This window comes from Chlorocebus sabaeus, chromosome 12, assembly GCF_047675955.1.
Source record: "Chlorocebus sabaeus isolate Y175 chromosome 12, mChlSab1.0.hap1, whole genome shotgun sequence".
NCBI classification, from domain to species: domain Eukaryota; kingdom Metazoa; phylum Chordata; class Mammalia; order Primates; family Cercopithecidae; genus Chlorocebus; species Chlorocebus sabaeus.
This window is the reverse complement of record NC_132915.1, coordinates 65,728,574-65,751,239: the sequence shown is the minus strand read 5'-3', so window position 1 is coordinate 65,751,239 and position 22,666 is coordinate 65,728,574. Positions and strand designations below refer to the sequence as shown.

The window sequence follows — 22,666 nt, the reverse complement described above, 5'->3', positions numbered from 1 at the left end:
TGCATACGGCATACACTTGACGTCTGCCATGTGTACCTGTGCGCTGGAAACCAGTCGTGGAACTGAATTGAATTACTGGATTTGAGTTGAAATGAACCCATCCAAACGACCCAGGTCTGCGCTCTTTGAGGCTTCTCTCAGTAACATTTCTAATGAAAGCAAGAAAAGCGGTAAAGTAAAACAACAACAGCAACAACCCACCATGAGCCCCAGGTTACCCGAACACAGACCCATCGCGTATTCTAGCGCAACACAAGTATTTCCGGGTGGCGAGTCGCTGGCACATGGTGCCCCAGCGAGCCAGCACCCGGAGTTGGAAGCCCTGTATGCGCAGAGGACCCCACTGCCAGCTGAAATGGGTGTTTTGACCCAAACCAATCTTCAGCTCCTTTCTGCCGCGGGCGCCGCCTGAAACCCCGAGGCGGCTGCTGGCCCGCGAAGTGCGCTTTTTGCGCTCTGCGCTGGGGAAGTTGCAGTTGGAGAGGCGCCCCCATCCATCCCGGCACCGCCCCTAGGCAAGCCCCAAGTTTATACCGCAAGGGACCAACTCGCCGCGACTCGGCGTCCACCCTCAATGCTGACACCGTTCAGGCCCGGCAAACGAAGCAGGGCGGGGCTGGGCATTGGGGGCGCCGCCTGCCGAAGATGCGGTACCACGTGCGCGCTGTGCGGACCCCGAATCCTGTGAGTCCAGCTCCGGCCACAGGCTCTCGAAGAACTGGGCCCTTAGCTTTAGGGCGGGGCCTCTTCTTTGCCTCCTGCCTGGATGTCGGCTCCCACTCACGCTCTTCGCGAGCTCCGGAGCCGAGCCCCAGTGCCAGAGTCGTTCCCTGCGGCTTCTCCCAGGACTCGCACAGAGGGAGGCCCAGCGGCGGACGGCGATGGCCCAGCCTTTGCTAGATTCCGGGCTAGGCGTCTAGGGAAGAGGGGCACCGGGCCGGAACTGAGCTCCAGTTCGGGCTCCACGAGCCCTGGAGCCCCCCACGATGTTTCCTGGCTGAGTTAAAGAGCCCGACCTTGGCCTCTCGCCTGGCAACGTCGGCCTCCCCCTCCCTTGCCCTCAGCGTCTTAGCTGGAGGGAAGCTCGCAGCGTGCCTAGGCCAACCCCTTCTGCGTCTCTTTTCTTTTCCTGTCACTCTCTGTTTTCGGTTTCTGCTTTCTCCTTCTCACAGAATGCCAGAGCGAGCAGGGGCCTGGAGGAGCCTCCGCACCAGCCCCTTTTCGGGGCCTCCAATCTGCCTTCCCCACAGTCTAGTCTCCCCGTTCCATATTTCTTTCTGTATAGACTCTGCTTGTATTTCCTCGCCAATTGAGCCAGCATGTGTCTCTGCTTCTAAATTTGCCTCTCCTCTTGTCCCTTGTGTAACATTAAATAAACCAAGGTGTGTTGAGCTGGAGAAGTCCTAGCAACGTGGACAGAAAGAATGGCTTATTCTGTCCTCGGAACATTTCCGGTCACTACAGTTCGGTTTCCCCTTGAGGCGGCGCCAGCGCCGGTTCCGCCCCACAGGCCACTGCTACGGAGGCGCCCGCTCGCTGTCTCGCTCTCTGGCGGTGTCTGCGTGTGTTCGGGTGTGGGCACATGTATCTGTGCTTGCAAACCAGGGCGGGCTCTCCAAACCGAAAGCTGCGCGGAGTTGGGTTTCTGGAATTCTAGGGCTGCGGTCAAGGGAGATGGGGGATTTTCCCGGGATCCCGATGCCCATCTGAGCCTAGACTCCCCGCGTTCCGGCCCCTTGTCCCCTATCTCTAGGGCCACAGCGTCAATTCCGTGTCCTCCGAAGTGGTTCGTCACCTGCTCCGCTGCGGGGACCCGCCCCTTGGGCCAACGCTGCGGGAGTCCGGACGGTCCGAAGCACGCTGTCCAGGCGCTAGGGGAGACCGACTCACAGGGGACGGGGTGGGCAAGGGGACGGCGGCTGGGCCTCGGTACCCCGCGAGGGGGGCTCTGTGATTCTGACCCAGCACCGGCGCCTCCGGGCCCGCGAGGTTTTGACGACCAGCGGGCGCCCCCTCGGGAACCACATTTGTTTCCCTCTGGTCTCGAGCGTCCAGAGCGCGACGCGGCGGAGCACGGCGAACTCACGATTCGTGATGCTTGGCCTGATCCTCTGCCCTTCATGGGTGTGGGCAGGAACGGAGTAGTGGCTGATGTCCCCTCCCTAATCCCAAAGCCCCACAAAAGCCAAAATACACTTGCAAACTCTCACCAAAGCATCTCACAAACACAAAAACTAAAGCCAACACATGAAAACATAACCCCAGCCCCCATCAAAACGTACAGCTCAAAAAAATAAAATCCAAATCGAGGGAAACAAAGCACACACAACACGAAATTCCCTAAGGCAACACACACACCAACGACACCCACTCACACCAAATCAAAACACATCTAAACACCGCGGAGAAGGAAAAGCCTTACAAACGACACACAAAAAGACAGCCTGCAAGGACAAAGGACAAAATCACACAAAATCAAAACTCACCCCAAAGACCAGGACTTACAGAGCAAAACTCGCTAAAATCAATCCCACGAAAAAACAACACGCAAAACACCCGAAACAAAAGAATCTCCCATGGATAAATGAAAACTCACAGAAAACAAACAAAAACAAAACAAACCCTCTACATGGAAACAACAACAACAACAAAACACCAACACCCCCGCCCCCAGCCCGGGGTGAAATGTCAATTCCGGGAGGGCTTTTGATCTCCAGGCGCGGACAGGCCGCACCTCCCAGGCGCTGCCTCCCGGCGTGGGCTGGGGCTAGGCTGCGGAGGGAATGAGTCGAGCGCTCGGAGATAGCCAAAAATCAAATTGCGGGGTAGGGACACGGGCCGGCAGGCTGCAGAGAGGAGGCGGCGCTGGGGAACTGCGCAGACCACTTGGTGGGGGGGCCGCCTGGGAATCCACAGCCACATTTCCGATTGTGGCGAAATCTGCTCAGTGGATATGTGATGTCCAGTTGCCGCCGGGGGCCCCCCTTTCCTCGAGCTCTAGGCTCTTCCCCCTAGGTTGCGACCCAGCCTCGTGACCACCCCCTCCAAAAAACAAACAACACTCTTGCTGAGGACGATTCACTCTCCAAAACTGCCATTGTCCGGCGGGCCGAGAGTCCTCCTACGGAGCGCTCCCCCGCCCTGGAGAACCTTTCCCCTGCGACCACCCCGCTGCAGGGCCCCACAGGCTTCCAGTGGCCAGGTCCAGCAGCTGAACTAACTCGAGGCTGGGGAGGGTAACAGGGAGGGGAGGCTTGAGCCTGGGCCGAAGAGAGAGGGCTGGACATGCCACACCTCTGCCCGGTCTCTCTGGATCTGATTTCCTCTCTGGAATCAAGTCCTGGGGCTCTGGGACTCCACAACGTCTCAGGGCTCGGGGGCAATGCGATTCCATTTATGGGCAGGGTTAAGGTGTCTGGAACTCCCGCCAATCTCCAGGAACTACTGAGATGTTCTGCTCTGCCCGGGTGCTCCAAAGCGGAAGCCCGGATTTCATCTCCAGCATTTCACAGCTTAACCTCCATGCTCTGGGCCAGAATGGAACTTGATGTGGGGAGGGGTTCTGGGACCAGGAGACTGGATGGGACCTGGGGGCTTTAGGGATCTGACGCTGCCCTAGGGTCAGGGGCCCAGCGATAGACAGGGCCCCAGCAAATTGGGGTGGGGGTTGGATGGCTGGGAACCCTGGGGTCGGGCGCCGCCCTAGGGGTGAATCTGAGTAAACCGGAACGTCCCCTCTGTGCCTGGCAACACTGCCAGCCTTTGCAACCCCTTACAAAAGCACCTGCGTGGCCGAGCAGTTAATTTCTTTAAAAACAAAAACCCGGCCTGCGCCCGTCTAAGCAGCGGGATTTGCACATGGAGATGTCACAGGCCCCGCGCACAGCGCAGAGGGCCGCGACCCCCAAGCGAAGGGCTTAATAGAGGGTGCGGCTGCGAGACCCGGGCTCCTGGGCTCGGCTTCGGTCTGCCCCTTCCCGTAGGTGCGCTGGCTAGCGCCCGGCGCAGTCTGAAGCCTTCCTTCCCTCCCCCCCAACCCCTATAAAAGTCTAGGGCGGCGCGGCAGCAGCGCTGCTGCTCTCCCGGCTTCCCGCTCTACTCCGGCCCGGCCCGGTCCGCCACGTCTGGCGCGCTGAGCAGGCCCGGCAGCGCAGCGCCTACCCTTTTCTCGGTCCGGGCCGGCAGTGCGGGGCGGCGCGCTGGGGGCGCGGCGTGTCTGGGGACATCTTGTGATGTTGGCGAGAACAGGACATGATCTCACATGGCGAGAAGCTCTTTAGTTCCTTAATCATTTCACGGTGCCTTCGGACGCTTTTTTTCCACCTAAAACGTTTAGTTTCAGCTCAGTGATCAGCTACCCCAGCTCCGCGGGGGAGCGGAAGGCTTGAATTATTCCGACCTGTGAGCGGCCCCTGACACCAAAAAGAAAAAAAAAGAAAAAAAAAAGGCACAAAAAAGTGGAAACTTTTTTCCCTGTCCATTCCATCAAGTCCTGAAAAATCAAAATGGATTTAGAGAAAAATTATACGACTCCTCGGACCAGCAGGACAGGTAGGACCGCGATGCGGGCTCCAGACGTGCAAACTCCGGGACACAGCCAGGCCCTGGTCCCCACGCAGGGTGACCCTGGAGGAGGAGGGGGTGCCCGCATTTTCGTAGAGACTGTCTATCTAACTGCGGCCTGTTTGTTATGTTTTTTCACCTATCTGTTCACACACTTCTGCATCAGTCCAAGTATCTGTGAGTTTGTTTGTGTTTTTCTGTTTCTGAATGTTTCTGCTGGTGTCCTTCCGGGGGTCTGCAAGTTAGGGCCTGTGTGTTTATATAAGGGGCTCAGTGTGTGCCTGACTGACAATAAGTTTGTGTGTCCCTGTATATGTATTTTTAAAAGATATAAAAATATATGAGTTTGTGTCCAACAGTTTGTTTGCCTGTGTGTGTGTGTATCTTTATACCTGTGAGGTATTCGTATGTGTTTATAAGTTAGTATTTGTGTGTATATTCTTCTAGGTATCCAAAATGTGTGTCTACTATGAGTGTTATTTATGTAATTGGGAAATATCTGAGTGTACATCCACTATTTTAAGGATCTGCGTTCACCTGTTATATCCCAAGTGATTTTGGAAGTGAGAAAGACGTGGCTACACTGACCTTTCCATTTTTGGATGTCAACAGCTGTCCAATGCATACATGCCAATGTTCACATTGTGTCTCTAGGCAAACTCTTAGACGTGGGTCTGGGGCCTATGGAGACCCGTGGTGTTTAGCATGTGCATAGTAAGGCCCAGTTTCCATTCTATTGGGAGACAAAACCAGGAATGAAGGTGTGAATTCAGGGCATGTGCCTCTTGGTGTGCAGTGGGCACTGTTGAGGCTACCATTTCTACAAACAGGTCTCCTGTGGTAGGCACAACCTTAAAGATGAGAGCGGACACCTGTGGCGTTAGTTGTGACATTTTAGGGACCCCCAGCCTCCCTTCACTTTCACCTAGACAAGCCTCTGACACTGGCATGTGTATGTGTGTGTATACACACACAGACATACACACACTGTGTCCTCAGGTTTTATCCTGTGGGTGCCGCTCCAGTGGAGCACAGTGGGTGGGTGCATGTGCATAGTCTGGGCATTCAGCTCTGGTGCCTGTCTCTGGCATAGGTCCCCATGTGCCTCGCACAGGCCTGAGAAGTAGGTAGCAGGATGTGTTTATGTCTGAGAGGAGATATCAGAGACAGTAGGCCTCCATCTGCCCTGAGGCATGAGTCAGGTATGGGGGCCCTCTTTCACTCACTAGGCCACTGTGAAACTCCCACACAAACACACTCCTGGCCCTGGCAAGAAGTCCTTCCCCCATCCCTGTGCCCTCTGAGAACCCCCACCTCTACTCCAGCCTCAAATACAAGCCTAAGAGCAAAAAGGATAAACTTAGACCCCAAACCCAGGACAACTCCTGGGGCATAACTGTATTTCCAAAATCGTAGCTGAAGAGAAGTGAGGGCAGAGATCTGAGGCAGAAGAGTGTTTCCAGGATGAGGGCTCAGGAAAAGGTACCTGGAAACCTCTCTGCTCCATCCTTAATTCTCAGAAGGCCCTTCTTCCTGGGTTTCTCAGCAGGTGGGCTTTCAGAGAGACCTGAGCCTGGAAGTGGGTGTTGTGTATTTGTTGGGAATGAACCGGGGATGTGTGAGTGTTGTGGAGAGGGTCTCTGCAGTCTTCGGGCTGGCTCTCCCGACAAGCTGTCTCGAAGAATGTAATTCATGACGGTCGATGGGCTCTTTGATTAGTTCAATCGCCTGAATAATCGTTTAATCAATAAAGCATTTCATTCCTCAGCACAGTTGGACTGGGTGGGGCTTGGGGTGGAGTGAGATAGGGGAGCCCTAGGCTGGCCAGGGCTTAAAATCTAGCGAGCCACGCCCACTCCTCACTGATGGGTTGGGGAAGAGCTGCCTGCCTGGAAAAGGGCGACAGTTCAAGTGAGACTGCACTTCCACCTGTCCACTCCAGCCTGGGTCAGGGCTGGAGAAGAGAGGGAAGCTGAAAAGCTGTCCAAGCTGGTGCTGAAAGGGGTGTCCAGGTCTGGTTCCTATGAGAGCTTCTTCCTTCTCCCAACTTCTAGGTATTTCATGGGCCGATAGACTTCCTTTTTCTTCCTTCAGAACCATATTCCATTTCTTACCCCAACCTCAGTTTCCCTATCTGCCCAATGGGGAGGGAGTGTATCCTTCTGGCTCTAAGCCCATGATAAGGTCAGGTCAATACTAAGCAGGGAGCCACTTAAGGACCTTCTCCTCTAATGTCTTCCTTGCCGTAGGGAAAGAAAACAGAGGTTCAGAGAGGGGCAAGGACTTGTAGGAGATCATAAAGCATGAGTAATGGAGGGAATAGGAATGGAAGGTGACCTCTCTGCCCTTAGACCGCCTGTTCCTGCTGGGAGAAGAGACAGATTCCCTCCTCTCTCCATGGACTCCCTTGGAGAAAAGCTACTATTGGGCAAGTAGTAGGCTCTCCTTGCCATGGGAGCCCTTGAGTCCTTAGGCCCAGGCAGGTCTGGATGGGTTGAATACTTTCCCACTGGACATTGGCATCAAGTCTCACAGTTCTGGAATGAGCCTGGGATGGAGTGATAGATAGTAACACACCACTATCCATGAAGCTTCATCTCACAGAGCCTAAGAAGTCACATCTCAGGGCTTGTTCTCTGTATTAAATAAACAGGGAAGCAGAGACTTTAGAAGGGGCTGCCTGTCTCAAGTCTTTGGGAGATGGAGTTAGTCCCAGCGCCCCTGGCCTGCAGAACATGCTGGTAATAATAACACACCCCGACTAAGGCGGTTTTACACGATTCTTGAAAAACCTGGTTAAATTCTCATTTTTTCTCCATCCTCTTCAAGAACTCCTGAAAACAGAGCCAGGTCAAGTAGAGCAGACTCCTGATCCAGGGGCAGGAATCATGCAGGAATCTGCCGTGCCTTGACTTTCTGTGTAATTTCAGGTCAATTTCGTTCCCTCTGACACTTAATTTTTTTATTTTTTAAAAATGAAGTTTAGAGAGAACTCAATGGGTTGAGACAGCCATGCTGGCAGCATCCCTGATCTTTCCAGAACTGAGCAACCAGTCTGAGCCCTACTGGGCCTCACTTTGTCAGAAGCAAGAACAGGGAAATGGGCTGGACTTGGGTTGAGGGAGTCGATGTCAGGCTAATAGATTACTGTTAGCAGCCCCCACATCCTGAAGCGGCGGAATGCAGTGCGCTGGGAGGCGTGGAAGGGAAAGCCGGGAGGGGGTGTGTCCCCAGTGAAGCGAGGTCTCTGGCTTCTCAAACATTATTCTCAATGGGCTGTCTTTCAGTATTAAAACTTTCAAAGGCAATTTGGTTTACATAAATGAATTTCTTCCTGGATAGTTTCCTTTCGTGGTCTCCTGTCCCCAGCGCCTAGCACAGGGCCCGGCCCAAAGCTCTGCTACTGGGAGAAAGAAAGTGCATCACTGTAAATCACAGAGAAGCCCGACTACGTTGAGAGCCGCGCTGAGACCAGCCCCGCGCTAGTCTCTTTCTCCTGGACCAAGGCTGCGGCTCGTGGGCGTTCAGAGACAGGACTGAGACGCAATAGCCCGGCTCCACCGTGGACTTGCTGTGCAGCCTCGAGTTAGTCACGTAACCTCTCTGAGCTGTCGTTTGGTGACCTGTAAGGCTGGGCTAGGTGATCACGGTATCAGGTCTGGTCGCGCCTTTGGGGTTGGAACTTCCCAGAGGCGGCCCGCTTGGGCGGTGATGAATCACCCCCACCCAGGGGGAAACTCCTTCCCCCAAGGACGCCGCGAGGTGCGGGAGGGGGCTGCTCTGGGTGCACAGGTAAGGCGGGTCCTGTGTGGGCCACGCAGCAGAACACTGTCCCGAAGCCGGACACCTACTGTGTGAAACGGGGAATCGGCGCCACTCCTGCTCGGGCCGTGCCCTGGGGCTTCTATACAAGGCTCACGGGTGTCCGAAGGAAAACCTGCGTGTGCGGGCATATTCCAGCCGAGTTCTTCGATTTGGCAGCATCGCCCCTCCCTCACTATCCCGAGAGCGGCTCTGGAGAGGTCCTTTTGAGAAAGGTTTCCAGACCGCAGCCTTTCTTCTACCCCAGACTTGCCGTGTGACTTTGGACAAGTCGTATCCTGCCTCTGGGCCTCGGGTTCTGCACCTGTGAAATGGAGAAAGCATAGCTTCGGGACCTTTTTAGCGCTAAGATTCTAGAGAACCTGGGTTTGTAGGCCTGAGCTCAACAAGAGAGGCTGGGGGTGGGGGTGTCACTGGCTACATCCCTCAGGACGTCCCACACTCCCGCCTCTCCAGTAGGTGTGCAAGCCGCCATGTTGAGTCTGAGCCGAGGATCTGAATTCTGGTCATTTCCGACCCACTGGGCGCTATCGGTGAAGCCAGTGCGGGAACTCTATTCCATCCCTGTCCCTCTGTGCTGTTGCGATCTTCCTGTTCCAAGGCCTGGGGTGAAAGGGGAAGATCCGGACAGGCGGGGTTCCAGACAAAGAAGAGATAACGCCGCCACTCCACCCCAGCGCGCACTGCAGCCTCCTGGGTCCCCAGAGGCCCGCCTGGGGCCGTTTTCCGCAGCTGTGCCCTGGTGGGGGGTGGGGACGGGTGTCAGCGCCGGAAACTTGTCTACTGGTCAGGGACAGCTGGGTGTGGAACAGGGACAGAAGGTGGGCCCAAGGGTCGACCCAGTGCAGGAGTTTGAGAAGTAGAGCATGAGTAGAGAGAAGGCAGAGGAAGGCAAACCGAGGCAGAGAATAAAACAAGAGGATAACCCAGGAATACTCCCATGATCACCCTGTACTCTATCTTCCTTACAAGCCCAGTCCTGGAGCAGGCATCTCAAAGCCCTTGTTTTGGTGGATTTATGTTTAATATTAGCGGAACATCACTCCTGAAATACAAAGTGAGTCTTCAGACCACTCCCGTGAGTTGCTGGGGGCAAGGGAATCCTCAGCGTATTTCTGGTGCTGGGGCCCAGATGACTCACAAAACTAACTATAGCTTCCTGGGTGAAGAATGACTATCACATGCTTCCTTTTCAAGGTCCAGTTTCTTTGATTGTTGTCTCAGAGCCTTAAACCCCACCAAGAAACGGACTCTCTAGTCAAAGATCCTTTCTGTAGCAAGAGAGTTCTGCTACAAATCCATCCATTTTGTCTACGCAGGGACAGGAACTTCCTCTGTAGACGGAAGGTCGGGTTTTCCCGTCAACTGGAAGCTGCCCTACTGTAGCGCGCCTGGCCACTTTGCTTGACCCTTGCAGATAGAATGCGCCCGCACACCCGCCCGCTTCAGGGGCCCTTATTAGCCCTGGACGCGACTTGGCTCATTCGGTTCTCAAGAAACTTTGAGCTGGGTGCGGAATTACTCCGGTGGACAGAAGCGCAACACCAGCTCCCAAAGCGTCTGGCAGTTCTTGATCTGAGGCAGGAAAGAGGGCCAGCCACTCTGCTTGGGCAACATGGCCCAAAGCCTTAGCCCCTCCACCCAGGTGCGCCCTGGTGCGCCCCAGTTGCTAACTTTAAAAGAGTGTGAGATTTTCTCCCCTTTCCCCCAACGTCTCTGCCTTTGGGTAACGCAGCATTGAGGGCCCTGCAGGTGGAGTGAGGGAGGAGGGTGGACGAGGAGGAGCCAGTGGTGGTTTAGTAGGTACCTGATAAAATTAGGAAATAAAATTAGGAAATATTTCCGTGGAAGGAGCCTTTATTAAAATCTAGTTAACCCCACTCTGCCCATTTTACAGATGAGGAAAGTGAGGTCAGAACTGGCAGATATGCACGCACTCCGATGCACACACTCCGATTCCATCACGAGCCTGATGGTGCTGAATCTACTGTGCTCCTTGTCTTCCTCCAACATAGATTGTTTTTTTTTTCTGGAGACTTCCCCCATTCTCACCCTTCACTCAGCTGCTCTCAAGCCCTGAGAGCGTCCCAGGATCCCAACGTCGCGTTGGGGAGGTCGAGCCCGCGTGGGACCTGCGGCAGGGCTCTCCAGGCAATGCGTGGGCCCCCTTCCCCCTCCCCACAGCAGCGATCCACTAGGCCTTAGTCCAGCGCGTTTGTCAATGAACGTGGCGCCGCCGCCTGGGCCCCGCCCCCCATTCTCTCCCATTGCCCAGGTATCCGCTAATCAGGCGGAGCTCGTGGGCTGCTTAGCCAATGGGTCGGTGTTTCGGGCCAGGGCCGGCTGCCGCCACTCTGATTGGCTTGGTGGAGCGTGATTGGCAGGTTAGCTCCCGCCCCGCCCCCGCCCGGAGGGAGCTGAGCCCCGGGCGGCGCTGTCCACACGCAGCGGGTCCTGAAAGCGGCTCCGGGGCGGCGCGGTGGCGCACTGTGCGCGCCGAGCAGGCGGAGGGCTAGCGCCGGCGGCGGCGGCAGCAACGCAGGCAGTCAGAGCCGGCTGCGGCTCCGTCTCAGCCCCGGCAGCCCCGGCGGCCTTGGTGGCGGGAACCCTCTGCTCTCTCCTCTGTTCCTCACTTCACGCCTGGGGCAGGCGCGACGGCCGTCCCGGAAGAGGCAGCGGAAAGACAGTGGAACCAGAACCACGAGGGAGGGCGGCGGGGCGCGAAGAGTTGGTAGGCACGAGGTAGACACCCCGGCGAGGAAGAGCCCTTCGCTGGTGTCCCCGTTCCTGGTCCCGGCGATGGGCGAGCAGCGGGGGCCGCGGGAACTTTGAAGGCAGCGGGTTTCAGGGTTGGAGGGCTGCACGCTCCCGGGGACTTCGGAGTCGCGGCCCTAGCGTCAGGGGCGGAAGCATCTCCAAACCCGCAAGAACCCCGCGCTGCCGTAGAGGAAGTTCTTTGCAACTTCGTACAAGACGTCGGAGAGCCAGTTGGAGAGAGGCCGAGGGGGAAAGTCTGAGCCCCAGAGACTCGGAGAAGCAGAGAAAGAAAGGATCTGGCGGAGACCGAGGGGTCGAGGAAGGACCCCAGAGGCATCGAGGCCGCGGAACCAGCCTGGCAGCCCCCGGGTCTCGCTGCCCCCTGAGTGAAGTTAAGGGCCGAGTGTTGCGGCGGCCTCTTCAGAGCTGCTCCTACCCGGGGCCGGGGGCTGCTGGCTGTCCCGGAGGCGGGCCCCTACGCTATGCCCCCGAAGCCGCGGGCGCCTTGGCCGCAGCTACCCCGGGCTGGTCTCGGAGCCGCCGCTTGAGCCAGCCAGGGAGGGAAGCCAGCCGGAGTTGGGCACCCGCTCCCAGCCGGGCTGCGCTAGCACCCTTTCCCGCCTCTCCGCACAGCTTCCGGCGGTCTCCAGCAGGGAGGCTCTGAGAGAGACCTCGAAGCTCCAGCAGTGTTTTCTGAGCCCAGCTCGCACAGTGCCTGGCCTGGTGGCGCGGCTACCTATCCGCCCTGGGCAGCCCCTTGGCGCCGGGAGGCGGCGGCGTGGGCCGGCCTGCAGTCTGGAGCGCCCCGATGGAAATACACTGTAAGCACGACCCGTTTGCATCCATGCATAGTAAGTAGGCGGCGAGCTCGCTTCTCTCACTCTCCCGCCGGGACCGGGTTGGGGGTGCCGGACCGTGGGTCAGGTACTAAGGCCGGGAGGATCTCGGACCTCTGCAGCCGCGCAGACAACTTTGCAAAGTGCAGGGATCCCAGGCAGGGGACCTGAAACAACGCGCTTGGCCGCCGGGGCTGGAGCACCTGGTCCGGGAATCCCGCCTCCGGCAACGCGTAGCGTGGGCAGCGAGCTGCAGCCTTTCAAGGCTCCGGCGGCGACATTTCAGCTCTTTCGGAGAACCCTGGCTTGGACCCGTAGAGGGCTCCGGGTCAGGCCAGTTGGAGGGCAGTAAGTTGTAGGGAGAGGTCAGTCTGAGTCTCAGACAGCGCCCCACACCCCTACTCCGATGGCGCCTTTTTCAGCCACGGGGCTGATCCAGACTGGAGCTTGGAGGGAAAGTGGGGCCCTGACCCGTGTCTGTATGTGTGGAGGAAGAGGTTGAGAGCTAAGCGAGGGCACCGGGGCTAGGGCTCCAAAGGTGTCCTGGAGTTGAGAAGGGGGCTTTGAAAAATCAACGAAGTAGCGGTTTCTGAGTTCAGCTTCTGCTTAGGAGCTGGCCAGTTCATACAGAGACCCTTAAAGACCCCATTAGGTCCTTCTCTGCAGGACGCCTTTTCTCATGGCTTCTCCCCTTTAAAAAAGGAGGATAAGAAAGCAAAAAGAAAGAAAGAGGAAGCCAATTATTCACCACGCAGACACCCCCACCTCTGAAAGACGCAGCGTGTGTAGGAGACGGGAAGGGTCATTTCGGGCGAGGGCAAGGCCGGCCTGGCTCCCTGGCTTGCAGGGATCCTGCCAATTCACCCATTAGCACAGCCTCCTGTGAGATGAGCGCTCCTCTCACGGTGAGTTAACGCCGGATTAGATTCGGAGATTTCAAGGAAATTCCAAGTGGAACGAATCGCGTTTCCTTTCTGTTTGCTGCAGAGCCAGGCTGGAGGAAGGTGCCAGGCTTTGGCAGCCTCCGCTCGGGTACCGCTCGGGGTCTCTGCGGGCTGCAGGTCAGGGAGTTGCTCCCGGGCTAGAAGCCCTCCCCATGCCTGGTCCCCGCCCCCCCCCCCTCCCCCGCGCCAAAGCCTGGGATCCAGCTTTCCTAGTCGCAGGTCCCCTATTTAACAAAGGCAGCGGAGACCCGGCTGGAGAGAAGGCGAGCTTCCCGTGGCGAGCATGTCCGTGTCTGCCACCGAGTGCTGAGTGGTCTGGCAAGCAGGGGAAAGCTTGTCTACGCAGCCAGGGCTGGCTGCGGGCAGCTCAGTTTCTCTTTGTGTCAATTTTCTGAGTCTGAAGTCATCCACCAAAGCGGTGGGGAACTCTGTGCAGAGGAGCTGCCCGTTCTGGTTCCAGTCCAAACGATTCCTCAAGGTTTGGGGCCTGTGCCCAACTGGTTTCCAGTCTGTGGTGACCCCAGTGCCCTCCACAGCCTTTTCCGGCTCGAACTCCAGCCTGGCTCTGGGGAGGCTCTGATCTCGCAATGGAAGCCCAAAACAAACCAGTTGGGGAAATGCTCTGAGAGGTGGGCAAGCCCTTGGCTCAGCCAAGGAGCAACTATGGGGACAGATGGGGAGCACCAGCCCCTGCGCTTCTCTACTCACCGGTGGAAATCCACAGGCCCTCACTGTGTCCTTCTGCCCAGAGCTCCGTGGCCCTGAGGTTGTGCCCTAGCTCTTGGGGAGATAGCATCAGACCTGGTGGTCTCTCGGCTAAGCATCAGTGTGGAGAAGGCAGCTCCTTTCAGGTGCGGGTTAGCCGCTAATGTCTGTGCCTCCTTGTCCCCGCCATCAATCTGCCCCCTCCGTGGGAATTGCTCCCTCCCATTTTCAGTCTCCCTGGCAGCACAGTGGGGGCTGGGCCCCATCTAGCCTAGCTTCCAGAGCTGGTACAAGACCTTGGCTTCTCTGGAAGCACTCTCGGTTCTGAGGCCCAAAGCTGTTTTCTTGCACAACATAGGCCTGCTCTTCGGCTCCAACTTGCTAGCAATGGGGAGTGGGGTGCGCAGTAGATCCTGGAAGGTGGCTGAGGTAGTAGAGGATCAGATCACGTCCCACCTCCTCACCTTCCTCCTGGCCCTGTCAGTTTCTTCTTCCTGTTACCTCTCCCTGCCTCCATCCCCCTACCACTGCTTCCCCCCACCACTGCTTCAGAGCCGGATAGCTTCTTTGGAGAGGGGCAGGGGCTTCCAGGAAATGGCCTTCTGAGTTTGGAGGAGTCCCTACCCACTATTCCAGGCTCATCATTTTCATCAGCACAGTAACCTCCTGCTCTCTTCCTGAGCTGTTTCCCTAGGTATCTTTACCAGTTATAAAACACTTATAGCCAGTGTCCTACCTGAGGGTGGCCTAAACCTTCAGCTTCACCCATTTTACAGAATATGATATTGAGGTCAGAGAGACAAAAGGACTGACTCAGGAAGTTCACATTGGCAAAGCTGGAGCTGGTTCTTGGGTCTCCCTGACCATCTGACAAAGACATAAAAATGAGGCTTCAGAGGGTTCACAGAAGGGGAGAGGGAGGGACTCAGATTCCAGAGAGAGGGCAATGGGTATGCACACACGCAAAGCTCTCTCTCTGTCTAGTCTAACCATATCTATGTCTACTGCCTGACTTTCCACATGTGTCAGTACCTATCTGTGCATTGGAGAGTCCATTAGGGAGACTTATTCTCTGCCCTTTCCCTGTGCCCCTGTTTGCCTGTCTCTGTACCCCTTCATTCTTTCTGGTGCATCTAGGAAAAATTTTAATGATCCTATGGGGGCCCTGGAGCTCAATCTGTGGCTGAGTCAGCAAAGACCCTTTCCCCAAAATCCTATGCTCAGCTATGGTCTTTGGTGGTATTGGGAGGGCCTGTGGTGGGTAGCATGTCCTTATCAGGGCCTGAGGAGCATCTGTGAAGGCCAGCCCTTTCCAGACCAGAGCCACAAGGGCCTCAGGAGCCTCTGCAATTCAGTCTTTCTCTCCTCACTCCCCTGCAAACACTGCCCAGTCTGCCCTGTCCTGTGGCCTGTCTTTTTCTTTTATCTGTGGGTCTGTTTCCTGGTCTTCACCTGATTTGTTTGCCTCTGTCCCTGTGTCAGTCCCCCTTTCACGGGATGCGTCCTTACTTAATTGGAGTCCATAGGAAGTACAGGCTGGGACTTGGGTTGTCCAAGACCAGAAAACAAAGAAGTCTCTAGACTTCTCTGTGTAGAGAAGTCCCCTGTCCTCCAGAAGCCCCTTCCTGGGCTTCCTCCAGTTTCTCTTCTTGTTGCCTCTCGCTGTGTGCCACCTTCATCTTTCTTTTCTTGGCCTATTGTAGCTTCTCTATTCCTTTTCCCTCTCGTCTGCCTGCCTAACCTGCTGCTTCCTTTCCAGGCTCTGTCTCTCCTGCTTGTCTATCTCATTCAGTTCCCACTTTTGCACTTCTCTCAACACACCTCTTTTTTCCTCTTTTTGTTCCCCATCCTGCCTTGCTTCATTCAGACTTTGGACTTCACTTCTGACCAGTTCCAGAGTAAGTGACCTTCCTCACACCATAGTTGTAAACCTTCTCACCACCACCTTCTAAGAGCTCCATTGGGTGGGATTGTGATGGTGGGGAAGGCCAAAGGGGCTTGGGGACCTTTCAAGGAAGCTGAGGAAGGTAAGAGGCTCCCAGGTCATACCAAGTCTGGTGTCAGCTGTGGACCTATAGATGAGATTGTGAAAAAGCATTACTAGCTCAGCCTATGTGGTCAAGGGTAGAGGGTTTGGGGACCTGCTCTCACCTTGAGAGACCAGGCTCTAGGAGACCTTTAGGGTTTTTCCCATGATACAAAACAGCCTGCAGTGCTCACAAATGTCCTGCAGGACAGCTTTTGGAATGTAAGTCCTCTGAAGGTTGCCACTGTGTTTTGGGCAGAAAGTCTCAATTGTCAGTGACATAGAGAACAGACTATTGCAGATGGACCATAATAACTGGACTCCCAGGCCATATCAAAAGTGTGCTGGGCGTTTAAGCTTCCTTTGCCTGCCCTTTGTTTTCCCAGATGAGCTTATACCAATTTTGAATTCATTTTCTTTTACTTAAATCCAGCCTGCTTTTGAAAGATCTGTACAACCTTTTTAAACAGGTGTTCCCAGCCCCAGAACAAAGCCTTCTGAAGCCTCTTGACCAGGGTGGCTACAGTCTTTCTGTTTTAGAAAAACTATGCAATTATGTTTCTAACTGCAAAATCCTATTTGAAATGGTTTTCCTTTTTCTTATATCTGGAGTGTTTTAGAACAATCAAAACTGAATAAAGATCATTTTGAAAATCAGAAATCCAGCTTAGAACTGGAACTAAGTACTTCAGTTATCTATAAAATTGTGTTTTTCCTTGAAATAAGCCTGAGCCTGAAATATTTTTGGGAAATATTCATGGGAAACTTGAGTGGATTGCTTGGACAGTTTTTAGGAAATACGTTATATTACGGGGGTTTTTGCTCCCTTTATTTCAGATGTGGTTCATGAACCTGGGTAGTAGTTGAGTACTGGGAAGAAATAACTGAGATGAGGTGGATATTTCATGTTTTAGAGTTGGAGTGTATATATGCATGTGAGACCTTTGAGGTCTTTCCCTTGAACTGTCCAGTCCTAGCCCAGTCTCGGTTCAGGGAATTTCTCCTTCCTTTGCCTCTGAGCTGCCAGGAGCATCAATAAATGCTTTGACTTGGCTTTGGGCTCCAGTCAACAGCAACGTCAGTGAGTGACTAATTAACAGCCGTAAGGTCAATGATGTTGCTGCATTGGATCACTCTGTGTTTACTGGTTTGGTTCTTCATTTACTTGGGTCCTTGGGTCCTTCCAGTTGGACCTTGATGTAAGAGAAGGGTGGAGGAGGCACTTTCTCAGACTCCTTTTACTTAAAATCTATGCCAGGACCCTTGTAAAACCTGGGACCCAGAGGCTTTTGTAGGTTTCTTTATTTTCCCTGCACCAAAATAAAGCTGTTTGTCAATTGCAAAACATTGTAAAAATTCCAGGGAAACTCCTTTATAACAAATCCCCGTGCAGTGGAGTGGAATGTACTATGTGTAGAAGATGCTATGACCCATTTCTTTTGTGTGCTTTGAGAAGGCACAGTGGTCAAGTCTGCATGTCAGCCTCACCTTCTTAAAGGGAGGGTTTTAAACAAGGCAATGGTTGGTGTTTTCCTCAGTACTCTGCAGATGCTGTTAAATTTTTAAAAAATTCCTTAGCCCTTAAATTAGATTGCTGATTTAAAAATTTTCCCTGAGATATATGTTTATTGGAGTTGTTCTTTTCACTTTTAAAGACATTTGTTAAAAGGAAACAAGTTTTATTTTTTTCCTCTTTAAATGTGATGTATTTTAAAGCATATTTTCTCCCCAAGATCTTCCTTAGACCTCAGCATCACATAATAAGTTGTGCCCATTTCGTTTACATTGAGGTCTTCACACATTTCATTGTTTAGAAAAATTACAGGGAAAATGCTAATAATAGTATGGGGATGTTTGCTGTCAATAGCTCAACAGACTGGCTGCAGATGGACAAAGGCTAAGATTAATTTTAAAATGCAATCTGGGGACTTCGTATAGTTTGCACGATTGGACTCCAGGCGCAAGACATCCAGGCTGCCGGCCATTTGTGATCAGAGGGGCTCTGGGTCCTCACAGCGGTGCTTCTCCTATGTGACTGGTTCTAACCACCCTTTCCCTTTCCTTTTGTTTCTGATCTGTTTCAGGACATGGAGGAGTGAATCAGCTTGGGGGGGTTTTTGTGAATGGACGGCCACTCCCGGATGTAGTCCGCCAGAGGATAGTGGAACTTGCTCATCAAGGTGTCAGGCCCTGCGACATCTCCAGGCAGCTTCGGGTCAGCCATGGTTGTGTCAGCAAAATTCTTGGCAGGTAAAGGCAGGAGCTCAAGGCTTCCCTTGATCTTTCAAATAAAGACCTGAAACAGGACCCAGCAGCTGTCCAATATGACAGTATCATAGTGAGAATCATGACGGCATTTTGTTTCACACGCAGAGCGCTTTAGAGTTTGCAAAGCCCCAAGTCCAAGTAGCCCTGGGAAAGCCCTGTCTCTAGTGACATGTGGAATAGGGTGACTTAGTCAGGAGGGTTGACATGTTTTCTGAAAGCCTGGTGAATTGTTCTAAAGAACTCAAGAGAAAGACGTTCTTGGGAATTTCCCTTATACATCCTAGGCGAGGCCGGGTCCCTGAGTAGGACTGGTTGGAAAATCCTTAATATCACATAACCAGAGTTCAATGTTTCATTTTAATGTTTTTGAAAGCATATTCCACTTTTAAAAGTCAGCCATTACTTTCAGTTTTGGGTTATTATCAACCTTGTTATGTTGGGCTGCAGTATTTTCCTTCTCTATGTTTTTATTTCCATTGTAGTGACAAGCTTCCAAAATATGTGTTAAATTAGAGAGGAGGAAAAAAAAAAAACCCAAACACCAACTTTCAAATGTGACATTTGAAAGTTGCCACTTGACCTGGTGATTTGCTGCAAACAAAATAGTAACAATGAGGCTTCTCCCATAGGGCCATGCAGCCTTTTAGCACTCCCGTTTATTTTCTCAGTGGCCTCCGCATGATCCAATGAAGCACATTTTAAGATGAGAAAACAAACCTAGAGCGGCAAAGTGACTGACACAGGTTTATCTAGTCAGGCAGTACCTGGATTGTGATGACGCCTAAAGGACCCCTAGACCATGTGGGTCTCACCATACCCCCGAAACAAAGCCACAGATTTGTTTCTGGGCATGAGATCTTGTTTTAGGTCTGCCCTGGCAGGCAGGAGCTTTCTTGGGTTTAGCTGTTCAGTGCTTTCTCACTATTTCTTTCCCCGGGTCAGAAAACATCCTTTGTCCTGTAACTTGCATTATGGTTTGAGCACAGACGCCTGAATAGGAAATAAATATTTTGAAGTATGTCAGTGACATTGTGACTTTCTGCTGGCTCCTTCCCTTTCATCTGCTGGAATTCAAGAAATTCTCTCAGATGGAAGGAGCAACAGCTTCTAATAACCTTGGGGAGGCTGCTTGCTTGAGGCCAAGGGAAGAAGTTTTAGCACCAGCGGTCTGGCAGCTCCTTTGGGGACCTTGATCCCAGGGTTCATTCCTCATCCTTCAGCCCAGTGCAGGTTACCTGAGCTGTGGGGGCTGTGGGCTTCACTCCTGTTTAGCACTCAGAAAGCAAATGAACCCCAGAGTTAGGGGGCGATTGCAGGACATTAGCACGGTTTTCTTGTTAGATGGTTGTTTTAGGCAGGCGGATGGGAGCGAGAGAAGAAAAGTGGAAGACAGAGAGATAGAGAAAAGAAGAAGAGAAAAAGAAGACAAAGAGAAAAGAGAGTGATTTTTAAAAGGCAGAGAAATAGAAAGAGAGATAAATGACAAGACAGGAGAAAGAGAGAGCGAGCACAATATTTTAGACTATCTCAGCATCAGACTTCTAAAGCCAAAAGGCTCCTAGATATCTTTTTGTGGAGCCTCTTCATTGTACCGAGAGAGAGAGAGGGAGAGAGAAAGAAGGCCTTTCCTTTGTTTTTGCTGAGACATCTTTGCTGAGCCGACATTTTGCTCGCTGTTTGAAATATCAGGACAAGATACTGAGCCTTTTTCAGAGGGGACATCCAAACACGGGGTCCTCATGTTCTGGTGCTGTGGAGCCTCCAAATCTCCCATGGAGACTGAGGGAGACAGGGACCCTTCCAAGCCCAGCCGGCAGCCTCCCACAGCCAGAATAGATTTGTCACTAGGTAGAGTGGCACTCGGAAGTTACGCGCCGCTCCGGTGCCTGGCCGTTTAAGTTGTCAACAATAAATTGGAATTTCATAGCTCATTATTTTCATAACTAAGAACCACAGTGGACAAAATGTCACTCTAATTAGAACTGCCTTTTAAGAAACAAGTTCAGCCCTAAAACAGTGTAACTGGGAATTTCTGAACTGGGGCCGTTCAATCCACAGATTTTTTTTTTTTTTTTTTTTTTTGGTCACCAATGAATTTGATGGGCACACGAGAGGTGACAGATTGTAGGAAGAGTGCGATGTGTGGTGGCTGTGGTTTTCAGAGTGTGTGGCAAGGCAGGCAAAGTCCCTGGGGCACACAGGGACCCCTGTCATCTCAGGAAGGTGGGCGGTCTGCCAGGAGTGTGGGCATTCAGTCTACAGAGCTCAAGCCTTCGGAGGGGATTGAGAGGCGCAGCACAGTGGCATCTGAGGCCGAGTTAAATTCACCCAGCGCCTGGCTGCTGTCTTTTTTCACTGGAGCCTGGTTGAGAGGTTCAGGTCATTGGAATTGGGTGGTAGGTTACACAGTAATAAGAAACACTAGGGATTTTAATCCCCCGCACGTGCTCTTTATTTTATGTTTTGCAAAGCTTGTTCTCAACCGTCTGTATTTTTGTCTTCAAAACAGCCTCACAAAGCAAGCAGGGCAAACATACTTCCCCTATTGTATAAATGGGAAAATTGAGGCCTAGAGAGGCTAAGTAAGTTGGCTAAGATCACACAGAGAGTTAGCATCAGAGCCACCTACACCTCTTGACTGCTAAACTAATGCTGTTTGCACTGAAGGACATTGTGTGTTGGTGACTGCCGTTCGTCTTTTGTCTGTAAGCCAAGGGGCTGCACGGCTGTTTTGCTGAGATGAAAGGATAGTTATTAAATCTGAATCCTCATTTGACACAGTTTCGAGTTGGGGTTTCGAGAGTGTCAGGGTTGCCTTCCAAGTGCCTGGCCCATGTGTCAGTCAAAAAGACGACGGAGATCTCTCATGTCAAGGCCACAGCCTTCCACGGTTGGCACTGCTCAGGTGGGATGGGCAGGTAGCCCTGTGTGCTGCCACCCACCAGCCATGTAAGCTGGGGCTGGGCTGGGGGGGAGCTTTCAGCCTGCCACCCTCTCAGATTTGCTATGTGAATGTTGCAGTCCCATTCAACTAACACATTTTGAGTATCCAGGACAGGGTTGTCTAAATGTCCATAACCCCTTCCCTGAGATTCTGCCTGTCCTAACAGACACCCGGTGACTATTGAGTGAGTGAATGAATGAAAAATGCATGTGAAAATGCCTGGCCTGGTAAATAGTAAAGTTCTTGGCAATTGCAAGGGATCTTTATTATTATTATTATTTAAAATTTTATAAGCAAAGCAGCAGCTTGCTCTAGCGGGAAGAGCACTGAATTTACAGTCAGGTTTGAAAGCTGGGGCTGTCCCTAACTATAGAAGGGAGTTAGGCAAGTCACTTAGTCTTCTGATCGTTTATTTTTCCTTCTATAAATGCCTGTGGCCTTGCAGGGTTAGTGTGAGGATCAAGATAATTCGAGGAAGAGCTCTGTAAACTACAGGGCGCTGTGGCTGAATTGTAATTAGTTGTGTTATAGTAAAAATTGGCTTTACATTATAAAATTGATAGGACAATTGGAAGCTGCAGAGATTGCTGTGTGCCTTGATTTAGGGTGCTTTTCTAGACTTCTGGCTTTTTTGGGATATTGTTAAAAAGTTGTTTGTGAGTAATAACTTTTTGGCAATTACAGGTAAATTGCTGAAAGCAATTGTTTAGAAAGAAGGAAGATAAGTTGAGTTTTTGCCTTATGGTCAAAATTTGCAAATGACTCACTCTTTTCAATGAAAAACAGACATTTCACTATCACATCACTGCTTCCAAATTATTTCATCTCTTTTAGGATATTCACTAACTTGGCCTTACCCAAACTTACCCAGGCTGAGAATTTCAGCATCTCTATAAATGTGACCAGGAATCTTGGGTAACATTTTCTACACATCTCAGAATCACCTCGTTCCCTTGCCTATCATCAACTCTTGTGAGGTTTGAAAATTACTAGTCATTTAAAAAATGTCTTTTTGGTTTTTTAAAAAAGATTCAACTGCAAGTTAATTTTCTTGGAAAAGGAAATCAAGAATTCTTCTGTAAATATTGAGAGAGACATCCAGGGATGGCTCAGATTCAGAAAAGGAATCATGTCATTTTTTTTTTTTTTTTTCCGCCTGAAATGATCTTTCATGGCACTCTTCTTCTTGGTCTCGGTTTTACTGTAAAATCCTGACATCCTATTTTCCTTAATGAGCAAATGCTGATAGCATGGAAATGTCCTTAGAAACAGCCATTTACCTCAGGGGAGGTCTCTGGAAGAGTTGCTGTGACTTGTGGTTGGTTTTTCCGATTGCTTGGGTTTTGACTTACAATACATATTTTCAGATAATTCTGCAATTCAACATTCCTTTTAATTTTACACCAAGATTATTATTTTTCTCTTATGGAAAAATAAGTTGCATTTCAGGGGATAGTTTCATACAATGCTGGAGATTGTGCTAGGGCTTGGAAGAGCTGGCAAATCAAAAGTGTAAGGTACCTTATTGGGGAAATTTTAGTTCAAGAGGCTGGGCCACAGCCCTGGCTTGCCCATTTGGTCTTGTGTGACCCTAGGAAAACTGTTTAACCTTGATGAATCTCTGCTTTATACCTGTAGGTCAGGACCTTTTCATTTATTTGTTCATTCACTCATTCATTAATTCAAAGCAATTTATGTACTTTAGAACTGTGAGAGATAAAATGGGAAAACTGACTCGAAAGTTTTCTGTAAACTATAAAATGGTAAATCAATGTGAAAGAATTTTTTTAATGCTTAGCCA

The 22,666-nt window shown here is 52.0% G+C and overlaps 1 protein-coding gene across 2 annotated transcripts in view; it reads left to right on the top strand.

The window, feature by feature from the left end:
* The first annotated feature begins 4,088 nt into the window (after positions 1-4,088).
* PAX5 (paired box 5) overlaps positions 4,089-22,666 on the top strand; it is a 196,667-nt gene continuing 178,089 nt past the window's right edge. Inside the window, exons 1-2 of one of the 2 annotated variants that reach the window (XM_007968719.3) lie at positions 4,089-4,551; positions 17,738-17,903. In XM_007968719.3, coding sequence (XP_007966910.1) covers positions 4,506-4,551; positions 17,738-17,903 — 212 coding nt within the window. In that variant the 5' untranslated portion in view covers positions 4,089-4,505. Of the gene's footprint in view, positions 4,552-10,850; positions 11,994-17,737; positions 17,904-22,666 lie in introns of those variants that run through there. The other variant, XM_007968720.3, reaches the window with a different exon arrangement.